At 54.2% G+C, this 13,795-nt stretch overlaps 1 protein-coding gene across 1 annotated transcript in view; it reads right to left on the bottom strand.

Moving 5' to 3' along the window:
* The window catches only part of Rbm19 (RNA binding motif protein 19), an 83,890-nt gene extending 70,980 nt beyond the window's left edge, over positions 1 to 12,910 (bottom strand). Inside the window, exons 1-11 of the mRNA XM_029533843.1 lie at positions 12,768 to 12,910; positions 10,680 to 10,862; positions 9,773 to 9,892; positions 9,594 to 9,629; positions 9,139 to 9,343; positions 6,353 to 6,609; positions 5,211 to 5,291; positions 4,667 to 4,745; positions 3,386 to 3,457; positions 2,460 to 2,660; positions 1,327 to 1,457 (exon numbers count right to left, since the gene is read on the bottom strand). Of these exons, the coding sequence (XP_029389703.1) occupies positions 1,327 to 1,457; positions 2,460 to 2,660; positions 3,386 to 3,457; positions 4,667 to 4,745; positions 5,211 to 5,291; positions 6,353 to 6,609; positions 9,139 to 9,343; positions 9,594 to 9,629; positions 9,773 to 9,892; positions 10,680 to 10,862; positions 12,768 to 12,803 (1,401 nt within the window). The 5' untranslated portion in view covers positions 12,804 to 12,910. The remainder of the gene's footprint in view (positions 1 to 1,326; positions 1,458 to 2,459; positions 2,661 to 3,385; positions 3,458 to 4,666; positions 4,746 to 5,210; positions 5,292 to 6,352; positions 6,610 to 9,138; positions 9,344 to 9,593; positions 9,630 to 9,772; positions 9,893 to 10,679; positions 10,863 to 12,767) is intronic.
* Positions 12,911 to 13,795: the final 885 nt, after the last annotated feature.

The following is a 13,795-nucleotide window of genomic DNA, read 5'->3' as shown; positions in this document are numbered from 1 at the left end:
GGAACTCACTCTGTAGACCAGGCTGGCCTCAAACTCAGAAATCTGCCTGCCTCTGCCTCCCAAGTGCTGGGATTAAAGGCGTGTGCCACCACACCCGGCAGATCGGGATCTGTCATGGGGAGCCATGGAGAAGGCCTTCACCTATAGAGCTGCCGTCTAATCTCCCATAGAAGGCCTCTCTGCACTCCCAGCCATGACCAATGCCAAGCCAAGCCCATGCCCGCTACCAACATCAGGCCAAGGACTATCACCATGGACCAGCTGGGGCTCTCCCTTTTCCCCCAGCCCTGGGCCAGATCCAGTCCGCGGGCCCTCACTCCATTCTCAGCTCTTCGATGGCATCCAGCGGCACCGGGATGTTCAAGTGCCTGAGAACCAGATGGCCTGGCCTTGTTGGAATCAGCTCTGTCTGTCCTGTGCCTCAGACTATCCTTGCCTACCCCCTGAGCAGTGTTCTGGGGCTTCAATACAGCCCAACATCCCACCCAACAACAGTGTGGGGCGAGCGGTCAACTCCCGTATTCCACCTCCAGGTACGGCTGTGCCCTATGGCGGGAGTGGACGTGAGACCTACAACCCTATAGGAAATGTTGATTTTTTTTTTTTTTTTATTCTTTCTTTTTTATTTTCTGGTGGGTTTTTTTTTTGTTTGTTTGTTTTGTTTTGTTTTTTTTTGAGACAAACTGTGATGGGCCTGAACTCCATCTGTCTACCAAGCTGACTTTGAACTCCCAGAAATCTACCTGCTTCTGCTTCTTGAGTACTATGGGCCCACTCAGAAAGTGCTCTAACTGCTGAGCCACCTCTCCAGCGCTGGAACCTGCTTACAGTCCCCACAGCCCCACAGCCCCACATCCTGTCCTTTTCCGTCCCTCCAGAGAGAGACCAGGAGGTTTACACAGGTGGCCGCAGGTCTACCCTGATAACAATGGCATCTACAAACCATGAACAAATAAGCCCCACAGGCAGCCTGAGACTCGGGCAGGTGTGCTGTGCCTACCACCTGTGGCCACAGGCAAACAGTCTGAGCGTTTGGGCACACCATGGCTACCAGGCTTGCAGCTTCATCTTTTGTCAAGGAACTGTTCCGGGAGGCAAAAAACACAGTTTCATTCAACAAATGTCCTGTAAGGATACAGCGTGTGCCAGGCTACCATGAACAAACAGCAAATGGCAAGGCCAGACCACAGCCTTTAGAGATTCCACCCTCTAAAAGCTCTCATGCATGACAGCACAGTAGGCCCCCGTGGGCTTTCAGGCCTGAAGTGCACAGGCAGACAGACACACGCCTGTCCCTGCTTCCCGACTAGGCCTGAGCTCACTCACCTGGAATACCTGTCCATCGACCTCAGCATAGGCCTTCACGGCATGCTCGGGGAACATGAAGGTGACAAAGGCAAAGCCCTTTGGCTTCTTGGTCAGGCTGTCAATGGGGTAGTGGAGCTCTGACAGGGGACCTGGAGATGGGAGAAGTGTCAGCCAGTTGTGGGCCAGAGCACTGGGTAACAGAAGTACAGGACGCTAGCCAGGCAACGGAGCAGCCTGGACTGCTGGGTACCTCAGGAGAACACGGTGAGTGCCAGCTAGCTTACCAGCCCAGGGCTAAAGGCATCTGTGAGTCAATCCTCAGAGGAGAGGTACGGGAGGGCCACACACTCGCTCTGCTACCTGCTCTATGTGTGGCCTTCCCTTGGGACACGTCACTAATCAACACAGGCCCGTGTCACCTATAAAGTGACACAAGGTCCTTGCTCACAGGACAGGTGCGGGGTGGGCTGTGCTAACACACGAGGAGTGCAGTCAACAGTGCCCCCTACAGGTGGAGTCATGGAAGTGCCGCAACATCACCATGCTTGCCACTGGGAACACAGGCCAGGATCGAGTTCCTCCCAAATGGACACCCACAGTCTAGACGAACCCTCTCCTGTCTGGTCTGGCCGTGTTAGCCAGGAGCCAAGAGGGTCTGCCTGGCATAACAGTGGTGGGGACTCTGGGAGGTTTCGGCCTGGTTCCTCACTGTTTCTCACTGTTGCTGCTGCTGTAGTTTCTGAGACTGAAAACTCACTGGCCTGTAGGCCACAAGACTGAGTTTTTCCTGTGGGGTCAGGATTATCACACAAAGGGCTGCAAGGCTCTATATGGGGCTGGGGTCCGGGCACTTGCCACATGCCTTCAGTAACTCCTGTGTCTCTTCTAAGGACAACCTAGGTGTGGAGGCTCAGAGACAGGATGGGCCCCTGGAGCCTCCTTCCCTGTCCTGCCTCTGAGCCTCCCCACACAGTGAAGGATGGGACAGCAGTGTGGACAGCCCGAGGTTGACACTGCTCTCTCCTCTGATCCATACTCTGAGGGGGTGTTGTGAGACCCTCAGCAGTAGAGGCCTTTGTCCGGTTTCTACAGCGGAGCCACTAGCCGATGGACATGGATGTCACCCAGCACCAAGCGGAGGCTGCACCCACCGTAGGCAGAGAACAGCTTCTCCAGGTCCTCCTCAGAGCTGGTGTAGGACAGGTTCCGCACAAAGAGCCTCCCAGAGTCCGCCAGGTCTTCCTCCTCCTCATTCTCCCCGAGCGTTCGGCCTTGCCAGGGCGTGGTGCTCTTCGGGGGACCACGGGCAGCGGGGGCCTGCTTCTCCCTGAACACCTCAATATAGCGTCCACCTGCATGAAGACAGGGGTCAGGGCTGCTGTGTGCCTCCAGAGGCACCCTCAGACTGCTCTGCTGCTGCTCACAGCCTGCTGTCCCTACGTGTGATTGTGTCTGCAGTGTGATCGTGTCTGCAGAGCAGGGTTTCCCAGGCCACAGCTGGATCCACTGAGACTTCACTCGCCTTGGCAGTGCAGCCGAGGCCCTGAGGAGCTTGGGGGCCATCCCAGACCACAGGAGTCGGCACCTGGGCTCTGGGGCCTCCCCACAACCCCTGTGGCTCATCTGGGACGGCAGCACATGACAACCTAGCCTGGGGCATTGATGGAGTGAACCGTTGCCTGACCTGCTCTTCCCCGGCGCCCCACCCCACTTCAGCCAGCACCCATCCCCCTCACCCAGTCAGGACCGCTGACAGGACTCCCCTCCTCCCGAAGTGCGACTTTTCTCAGTCAGTGGCCCACACCCACTTCTGAGTCAAGTCAGCCAGTGTCACGGGCTGCTCCAGGAGGGCAGAGCACAGGGCGACAGACACAGCGTCCCCTGCTCTACATCCTACTCAGATCAACAGCGTCATCTGCCCATGCTGCCCATGACCCTCTCTGTGTTCACTCTGTGGCTGATCCAGGGGGAGGGACTATGGACTCCCTGCTGGATCCCCAGGGCTCTAAATTATCACAGCACCAACGTATGATGTCAGCATAGGGTCGGTAGTCACTGACGCCTGACCCTCCCTTACCCATGTATTCACGGTTGCACTTCAGAGCTTTCTTTACTTCTTCTTCATTGCTGAGGTCCACGAAGACATACCCTGAGTGACAACAGGGACAAGGAGTCACGGGCTGTCAACCTCCAGGACACCCACACCCTGTACCCAGCCTCAGACCAGGGGGCCGTGTGAGTGCAGATGTGGATCCCAGGAGTGAGCAGTAGGCCTTCCTGCCTGTCCCAGCCCGACCCTGTTCCTGAACACTCTCTGGAGAAGGGGTGGAGGCTACACTGTGACTCAGGTCAGGATAGTCAGGGCCATCGTCAGGACCACTGTCCCTGAAGCCCAGATCTAGGCCTGGGATCCTTCCTGAGTGGAGCCTGACCCTATGAGGCAACAGAGCAGGGCTCTCCCTTCCCTAGAAGACTTAAAAGTCACATGTTCCGGGTCACAAGGCTGTCTGATGGCAATGCCACAACGTGTCCCAAAGCCCAAGGGTTTTCCACAAGCGAGATGAGGCTGCTCTTTCTGTCCTGATGCTCCTGTTCTCTGCGGGGACACCGCCTACACATGAAACACTTCACCCGCTTCATGCTCCAGGAGCCCGGGGCAGGCCAGCTGAGGGACCGGTCTTAATCAGATCTGGCCTTACCAGCCCCTCCTCCCCCATGGACCTGCTCTAGGCTAGAAGTACACTGGCTGAAGTCCTGCATGGCTGAGCCCACTTCTCTTGTTCGCAGCCCTGCTTGTACCCTCAGGAGCCAGCGCCATGTGTTTTGCAGCTGCAGGCCCAGCTGGCTGTCTTCCTGCCCAGTCTCTAACGTGTCATAACCAGGACACCACCCTTAGTGGTAGATGAATGCCGCCACAGTTCCCACAAGGTGGGCAAGGCAGCTCTGAGGGTCAGCTCCTCAGCCCCTCACTTGGCCTGGTACAGGCTACGATAAAGCCAAGAGGGGTGCTAGGGAAGAAGCAAGTGACGGTTGGAGACTGGGCTGCCCCTGGTGCACAGGCGCTCCCTTCCCTAGATGCTCTATCCAGGCAGCCTCTTCCTGCCAAGGAGCCCTCACAGCCCGCAGGCTGCGGGTCCCCTGTAGCCACAGCGCCTCGGTGGGGCTCTGTAAAAGGCAGCCACACGCCTGCTGCATCCCTGACAGCCTTCTGGCCTCCCCCAGCTCCAACACTGACTCATCACCAGACTCTCTGCCTTATGACAGCCGGATCAAGTTCTCTGTGGCCAGGAGACCCTTGTTGACCAGGAGGCCCGTGGTCGGCAGCCCCAGCACCGCCAGGGTGGCCTTTCTGTCTCACCTGTCTTGTTCCCGTGAGCATTTCTCACTATTCGGATGGCCACTGGCTTCAGAGGAGCTAGGAATTCCATGACGTTTTTCTGCAACGAAAAGAAATATTTTCCCTTTTATCTTTTTCTGTTTTTAAAAAAAGAGTTTAATATTTCGTTAGACATGTTAAAAATTCTCTTAGCACTTTCTCTTAGAATTTAAAGCATTGGACGAGGACACTAGGGATGTGGCTCAGTGGCAGAGTGCTTGCCCCTGGTTCCTCGAAACAGAGAAATAAGTGCCTATGGACCTGTTAGCAATACAGCATGCACCTGGGGCTTGAACTCAGGTTCCCAGGCTTACACAGTCAGCACTCTGCCCACTGAGCTATCCAGTCCCATGCCCCCTCCCTTTTTAACAGCGAACCTCCAGCCTGGCACCCATGGGAGGGAACAGAAGCACTCTTCACACTGCCACCGGTCTCCTTCCTGTGTCTGCAGCCCCAAGCCCGGCTCCTTCCAGCTCCTGACTTCGCCTAATCCTGGTCCGCTCACCCTCCCTTTCTGAACACGTACCTCAGTGACATTGAACGGGGCTCCCCGCAGCTTCACGGTGTAGGGGGTAGTGGGTTCCTTCTGGCTGGCTGGCTTCTCTACCTGAGGGATCACAGAGATGGTGAGTACCTGACGCTCACGTGGCAGGTGGCGGCTGGGACATCCTGGAGCTGGAAGGGGCCCCAGCTGCCGGGGGAGCTGGAGAATGCCAGGAGAATCCCTGTCTGCTGTGAGCTGAGCCTGGCCCCAGGAAGGAAGCTAGAGGTACCACTGAGGCGGGGCTTGCCCAGTGTCCTGGTGAGAGTACACTTCCACAGGGATGCTGGGGTCAGGATCCTCGATGCTGGGGAGAGCGCCAACAACTTCCAAGGCCTCTGCTTTTCATTTCTCCTTTGAAGCCCAAACCTGTCCTGACTAGAACTCTTTCCCTGGCAGAGACTGTTCTGGACTGCTGTGTACCCCAGCTTCATTCATCACACGAACCCCAAGGGCTGTGGTCTCAACCTGTCTTGTCTCTGCAGCAGAGAGGACCTCCTGGTGGGAGATGAGGGACCTTCAAGGTCTCAGCCATCTGTGCAATCTGAGCTTCAGGCTCCGAGCCCTGGCCCCGCCCCCTCCCAGCAGTCACTATGGATAAAGCTGCCTCATCTGTGCAGAGGACTGTAACGTGAATCACTGACTTGTAAGGGATGTTACCCATCAGGCAGCTCGTCCGTCCATCCATCCATCCATCCATCCATCCATCTATCCATCCATCCATCCATCTATCTATCTTGCTGCTAAATACAAGGCAGGACCCGCCCAACTCATCGATAACCCACGACTCCATCCATCCATCCATCCATCTATCTTGCTGCTAAATACAAGGCAGGACCCGCCCAACTCATTGGTAACCCATGACTCCAGCAGCAGACGGTTTCCCCAGGCCAACCTAAGGTGTGAGGACACCTATGGCCAATGGCCTTCCATTCCAGGCAATCCTCTAGGCAAGGGGCTACAGGGACACTAGGTGACCCAGGCCCAGCATATTCCTCAGCCTTCACAGACACAGATAGGCACAAACACAGACAGACAGACAGACAGGCAGACAGGCAGACAGGCAGACAGACACAGACACACACACACACACACACACACACACACACACACACACACACACACACCTTGCCAGCAGCTTCCTGGGGCTTCGGGCTCCCAGGGACGGCTCCCTGGTTCACACCTCCTTGCTTGGCTGGGGAGGCAGGGGAGCCCTCCTCTTCCTCAGCCTCACTCCCTTCTTCACAGTTCACCGCCTCATCTTCACTGTCCTCTTCATCCTCGTCCTCAGAGGACACCTCGGTCCGCACCATCTTGGATTTCAAGTAGTCCATGTCTGACAGCTCCTTCTGCACGGCTGCCTTTGGCTGCAGGCCTTGTTCCTCTGGGGACACAGAGCTCAGTGACCTTAGTGAGCAGAGACAGCACACCGACCATGGCCAAGGCCCTCACGCATATGCAGCTCCGGCCAGTTCTGAAGGGCAGAGCCGGGTGGTGAACTGGGAACACCGGACTGCACATGTCTCTCCATCCCAGGGCACGTGGAGATCTGCGGCTCCCTTTCACCATCCTGGTCCCTTTCCAGCCCCCCCTACCCCAAAAGATTTATGTGTGTGTCTGTGTGTGGATGTGTGCATGTGAGTACAGTGCCCCTAAAGGCCAGAAGAGGGCGCTGGAGTTATGGGCAACTGTGAGGCATCATGTGGGTGCTAGGCACTGAACTCTGACCTTCTGGTAGAGGAGTAAATGCACTTAAAGGCTGAGTCAATCTCCTTAGCAACCCAAGATCCCCTTTTAGGTTCACCTTAAACAATCTTTAAAAATCCTGCACAACACGGCCACCCCTTCTGATTATGGCAGAGGGCGCTATAATCCATCCGTTCAGGAAAATTTATCTGAGTATCAGATACCAGGTTGGGCGGGGGCACTGCACACCCTCGCTGTCCCTGGTGAACAGTGTAGTTTGCACACAAGTACAAAGGACACCTGGTGTGACAAACTCGGATGACAAGGGTTGGGCGAGAGGAAGCTGGAAGGGAGTTACCAGGGAAGACTGACTGAGCAGAGGAAGACGGCCATCCCTCACACTGTAGTATGCGTGACCCTCCTAGCACACGTGAGGTGGTGGCTATTCAGCACCCTCCAGGGGTTTCAGGGTGGAGTGTGAACTCCCCTCTCCCAGCTCCTGAAACTAGGCCACATCTCCGGCCACTGTGCTGTCCTTTCCTCTGAGACTTCCTTGCTGTTTCCCACTGCCTCTGCCTCTCCACCCTCAGTCCCACAGTCCTCGGCTCAGCAGACTTTACCAGACTTGAGCTGTGTCAGTCCTACATCCTCCCCGTAAACCACAACAGCCCTCACTCTGGCCCGCAGTTTACCGTCTACATTCTGTGCTCTGATTGGCTGCTTACAAGCCACAGCAGAGCCCATGAAAGCAGGACACCACACCACACCCCCAGAGCGGCAGGAGCCCTTCCAGGAGCTTTCCCAGGCCCCGCCCTGTCTCCTTGTCACACCTATCACCTCACATGCTCACCGGGAACTACCTGCCTTGCCCCTCTGCTCTCACCAGGATGCTCCCTGCACGGGGGCAGAGATTCTTGGGGTCTTTTCTCACTGCTGTGTCCCCAGTCCCCAGAGCTGTGCTTGGCATACTGTACACGCTTAGTGACTATGGGCTGAATCAGGTGACCAGATCTGACACACCACGAGTAGGCTGCTCATTCAATGGCTGGAGGGTAACACCTGGTGACCCTTTCCTGCTGAGTCCTGCTTGGCCATGTGTAAGGGACAGATGACATGGTTCCTGCCCCTGGAACAGAGCCAGCAGGGTGTGGGCTCCCATGAGTATTGATGGTTGTTGTATAATAATATATATATTTTCATGTTCCTCCTTGGAAGAATGTCCTCTGTGTCAAGGCTAAGGACTCCATGATAATCAGAGACAGCATGAGTCTGGGAGGCGAGGGTGTTTCTATGTCTCAGCAAAATAATAGAATGCTGTGACCTTCAGGACAGTCCTTAAGGCTGTGGGAAACAACTCTGAAAACATGAGTTTGAAATATATAGTTTCTCAACTATGCAAAAATATAAGGATGCTCTCAAAAAACCAACATATATATGTGTGTGTGTGTGTGTGTGTGTGTGTGTGTGTATATATATATATATATATATATATATATGGATACAGTATGAATTGTGTAAGGAGCTTCACATATCTAAAGCAATAGAGGCAGCTGCACTATGAACCAGCTTGTCAGAAAGATATAAAGGTAGGCTGGTTCCTGAGTTTAAGGTCAGCCTGGGACAGAGAGAGTCTAGGTCCAGGCACAGGCCTAGGCCCAGGCGTGGTAGGAATGGTAATCCCAGAGCAGGGGCTCACCCAGCCATGTTACTCTTTCTGTTTGTGCTGGCTGTCCCTTTCTAAGAATCAAGGTGCAGGCATCATGGGAGGCTGATTCCTGGGATGACCAAAAGGGAACCTCGGTAGTGACCGAATTGATATGTAAATAAAAACCTGGGCTTTGATCTGCAAGAGATGAGATTTCCGAATTGCAAAAAAAAAAAAAAAAAAAAAACCAAACCACCTGTCTGGATAAAAAAAGCTACCTGGAGATCAGAGGAAGCAGAACATAGAACAATCTGGAACGAACATAGGCCATCACTGTGTAACTTGTGATTTGACTCTGGGTCGTTTGTCTCTCTGCTTCCTGATACCCCTTCTCTCAGGAACCCCTATCCAAGCCGAGGCCAGTTCTTGGCACTTTTCTTAGCCCATGTCACCAGAGAGTGTCACACAAAGTGTCCTTTGTATGTCTGTGTCAAGTATATGGTACTTGTGTCCATCAGGCCAAGGCTAGGCAAAGGCCTACACACTCCCAGAATGCACAGCACTTCCGGGACTCACACTCACCTTCAGGGTCCTCTCCGGCTGGCTCCTCCTCACTCTCCTGCCCAGAGTCGGAGTTGGAGTCAGAGTCGAAGTTCAGGTAGTCACTTGATGCCTTGGTTTTCCCTTTCGGGAGCTTGGCCTCCAAAGCGTCGTTTGCCCACGTGGCCACTTGGGTCCTCTTCTGATGAATTGACAGGAACTCCTGGAACTCAGCATCTTCCTTTAGCTGTGGCAGGTGGGAGAGGCAGGAGGAGGGACAGGAGGAGGGAAATGAGGCAGTGCTTTATTAGGAGGTTCAGTTTTCCAGCCCTCCTCCCTCTCAGTGCTCACAGCCCTCCTCCCTCTCCACCCACACAACATTCACCCTCCTCCCTCTCAGTGCTCACAGCCCTCCTCCCTCTCCACCCACACAACACACACCCTCCTCCCTCTCAGTGCTCACAGCCCTCCTCCCTCTCCACCCACACAACACTCACCTTCTCCAGGTCACTGGGCCCCTTTTTCTTCTTGTCCTGAAAGTAAAAGGCAGACAGGCTCACATCGATGCTGGGCGTACTCACCTTCCAAAACCATCCCAAAGATACTCCCAACTCCTTCCCAGCCAGAGACCACCCTGCAATCACTGGGCACAGGGCTGGGGGCCCTGCCTACATACCTTTTTAGTGTCTGTGGGAACAGGGTCTTGCAACGGCTGCTTGGGCTGGCTTGGCTTCTGGGCATGTTTGCTCCAAGCTCGGGGCTTCGATGGGTCTCCAAAGGACTTGCAGAATTCTACCTGCAGGGGAAAGAGAGCTGGCTTCCACAGCTGCTGAGGGCCCCAGGCACATGTGTGTCCCCTTCAGCGCAGGAGCATGGGTTTCCCAGAGTGCAGTGGTTGCTGACCCGCTACCTGCTTTAAAGCGAATCACTTTCATTCCCGGCCTAGACACCATCCCCCCAAAAACTCATGCTGCCATTTAAAGACTTAATTCTGTCTTGCAGGCCATCCAGAAGGTGACAGGAAATGCTATTGTCCCCTGGGAGGCCCCTGCCTAGCACACAGCAACAGGGAGCAATGGCCACGAGTCAGGTTGACCGTTTACCACGAGGCAAGTTCAGTCACAGTAGAAAACAAACCCAGGATATCAGGGACAGTTGGATGACCACAGGAATGTGGAAGAATGCCAGGGACCAGACCTGAACTGATTCATCCCTCTGTCCTTACATCTGATACATTCTCAGAGGCAGCCTTTGGGAGGACATGCCCACAAGCCACGCCCAGATGGTCCAAGCCGTTACTGGTCAGCAAACCACTTTCTCCTAGTGATGGATGCCCCTGTAGAAGTAACTGTGTCTATCAGTTCTATCATACTTATCACTCGTGGTCAGGGTACAAAGGTCAAACGACGTAAAGAGTACAGCGAAGAGTTAAAAGTACTTTAATAATTCAGAAACTTGGGGGAGGGCCCAGTGAGCAGTGGGCCGACTCTCAGGCAACGATGCTCAGGCACTTGAAAGCTTAGGTAGCCCTGAGGTAAGGCAAACTGTCTATGGCAGGCAGGGTGAGGCTCTCTCAGACTCACCGTGATCCGGGATGTGTCAATAAAGCTCCGGTGGAAATGGTTCAGTGCTGCCTGGGCCTCCTCCTCCGACTTGAAACCTATGAAGCCGAACTTTCGGAACTTGCCGTCTTTGGTGAACTTGAGGCTGCAGTCAGTCAGTGTGCCAAAGGCAGCAAACAGCTGCCGGAATCGTTCCTCCTTCATCTAGAGCAAAAGGGTATAATGAGAGAGAGGAGGGGGGAGGGTCCCTGGAGCCAAGGGACAAATAAGCCAGAAGCCTAGAGGTCCTGGAGGGATACCTGAGATGAGCAGGTGGCGGTGACCTTGACTTTTTTTAAGGGTGGCCAGGTCCTGGCTCAGAGCCTGACACCCGCTGAGCACCCCTGAATAGGCTATTCACTTCTTTAATAAGGAAATGGAACTTTGAGTCACCTCAGATGGTCTCTTCTCTTTCTTACCCTTTGAGGAAGACATCAATTATAGCTTCCACCCAGAGGCTGTAACAGCAAACAAGATACCCACCTGAGGCTAGTCCAAATAAACAAAGACAAGGGAAGCTGTGTAAATGTTTGCTCACCTTGGGAGCCAGCGAATAATGGAGCCCATTAAAGATGCCCACACCCTGGTCCCCAGCACCTGGGGTTGTTGCACTATAGCACACACTACAAGGGAGTGCGGGCCCCAGCTGGCCTCGAACTAGAGATCAGCCTGTCCCACTTCCCAGCCCCAGCAGGGATCTCCCATCACACCCAGATATTGCAAAAGAGATTTTTTTTCAGATGTGTTTTAAAACCTGGTGATAAGGCCAGGTGTGGTCATGCACACCTTCAATCCCAGCTCTCTGGAGGCTGAGGCACACAGATTTCTTTAGTTTGAGGCCAGCCTGGTCTACATGTTAAGTTCCAGGCCAGCCGAGGCTACTAAGTGAGATCCTGTGTCAGAAAAGGAAAGAAAGCCTGAGATGAGGCTAGGTATATGTGGGGAGGCAGAAGCAGGAGTTCAAGGTTAGCCAGGGCTACAGATTTTTGTTTGTTTGTTTTTCGAGACAGGATTTCTCTGTATAGCCCTGGCTGTCCTGGAACTCACTCTGTAGACCAGGCTGGCCTCGAACTCAGAAATCCGTCTGCCTCTGCCTCCTGAGTGCTGGGATTAAAGGTGTGTGCCACCACGCCGGGTGAGGGCTACAGATTTAAGAGTCTGTTTTTTAAAAAGCGTCCCCCAAAACCAACAAGCAAAATCCCCAATAGGGGAGATCATCTTGGGTCTCCCTTTTGGGGGAGATGCATATCAGATATTCCACATACCAGATATTTACATTATATTCACAACTAGAAAATTACAGTTATGCAGTAGCAACAAAATAACTTTATGACTAAGGGGTCACAACAAGAGGAACTGTATTAAAGGGGACGCAGCATTCGGAAGGTTGAGGACCGCTGCTCTAGGGGGCACATGGTCCCAACAACAACCGAAACAAATTTATTTTTTTTTTTAAGCCACATCATCTTGCTATGTAACCCACACTGGCCTTGAGCCCACCCTCTGCCTACGGAAGGCTGACAACAGTTGTGTGCACCACCACACTTGGCTTTGAAGTCTGAGCTTACTCCGTGATGGTGAACCAGTAAGTATTTAGGCTGTTTCCTGTTGTGACACGCATCAAGGATACAAAGCAATTGGGGGGGGGGTAGCTGGAGAGATGGCTCAGCAGCGGCAAGAACGCAGACTTAGTGCCCCGCCAGCATCTGTACACAGCCCAGGGACACTTGCCGAGGCGTGACAGCACCCACAGGGGGCGGACCCTCCCACATCAATCCCTCAGAGCATCACAGGCTGGTCCACAGGCATTATGGACGCAACACATCCAGTGAAGTGCCCTCTCCGTAAGTGACTCTGATCTGGGTCAAACCGCCCAGAACAACATGGAAGGATCCTCAGAATGCTCGGAAGCCACTTTCCGGCTTGCTTAGCCGTCAGGACAGGGTGCCTCCTCCTTGGGTTCCGGACCTCCCCAGTCCTGTCCCTGACTTAGAATCCCTCCCATCCTTCACCCTCCATCCCCAGACCTCCGCTTCCACTTCCGGGCCCCATCCCCCAGCTCCCGCTCACCCCATTCGGGAGGTTCTTCACGATCAGGCGCGACATGGCTCTCAGGTTCCCTTCGCTTTTCAGACTCACGACCCCGGCAACGGCGGCGACTTCCCACAACTTTCACGCCGCCACACTGGGCGCCGCCATCTCTAGAGCGTCACGTGGCCCCCGCCGCGTTCCGCCCGGAAGTGGGTGTGGCCTCACTGGAGCCTCTCTCCGGGGGAAGTCCCACCCACAAGGCGGAGTTGGGGGCGGGGGGAAGAGGCCCGAGCGCTCGCATACTGCGCAGGCGCAGTTTCTCCGCCAGGTCTTAGTCTCTAAAGCCCCGCAGGGAAAGCAGGGTCCGTGGATGCCGAACCCCCGCAGGATGACTGGCTTCTGGGAAAGAGCGGAGATCCTAGAAAAAAAAAATTGTTTTAAAGGCAGACACAGCTGGGCGTGGTGGCGCACGCCTTTAATCCCAGCACTCGGGAGGCAGAGGCAGGTGGATTTCTGAGTTCGAGGTCAGCCTGGGCTACACAGAGAAACCCTGTATCGAAAAAAAAAAAAAAAAAAAAGGCAGAGACAAAAATAAAAATTTAAAGATTTATTTATTGTGTAAAGGCCTCGAACTCAGAAACCCGCCTGCCTCTGCCTCCCAAGTGCTAGGATTAAAGGCATGCGCCACCTCTGCCCGACTTGATTTTCTTCTTCTAAAAGACATTTCGCTCCATCTCCCCATATCCTTTCTTGTTACTGTTGGCAGCTTTATTGAGATACAGTCCACACGCCACACAATCCGCCCACTTAAAGTGGACAGTTCCGGTTGGCAAGATGGCTCGTCAGATAAAGGCACTTGTGGGCAAGCCTGACAGCCTGAGATTTCCCTCCTTGGTTCTTCATAGTGGGAGGAGAGAACCAATCTTAGAACATTTTTTTATTGAAAAAAAAAAACAAAAAACGCAGCTAGGCAGTGGTGGCGCACGCCTTTAATCCCAGGGCTCTGGAGGCAGAGGCAGGCAGATCTCTGAGTTAAGGCCAGTCTGGTCTACAGAGTGAGTTCCAGG

The sequence above is a fragment of the Mus pahari genome, chromosome 23 (genome assembly GCF_900095145.1).
Source record: "Mus pahari chromosome 23, PAHARI_EIJ_v1.1, whole genome shotgun sequence".
In the NCBI taxonomy this organism is placed as follows: Eukaryota; Metazoa; Chordata; class Mammalia; order Rodentia; family Muridae; genus Mus; species Mus pahari.
This window is presented reverse-complemented; position numbering and strand designations above follow the sequence as displayed.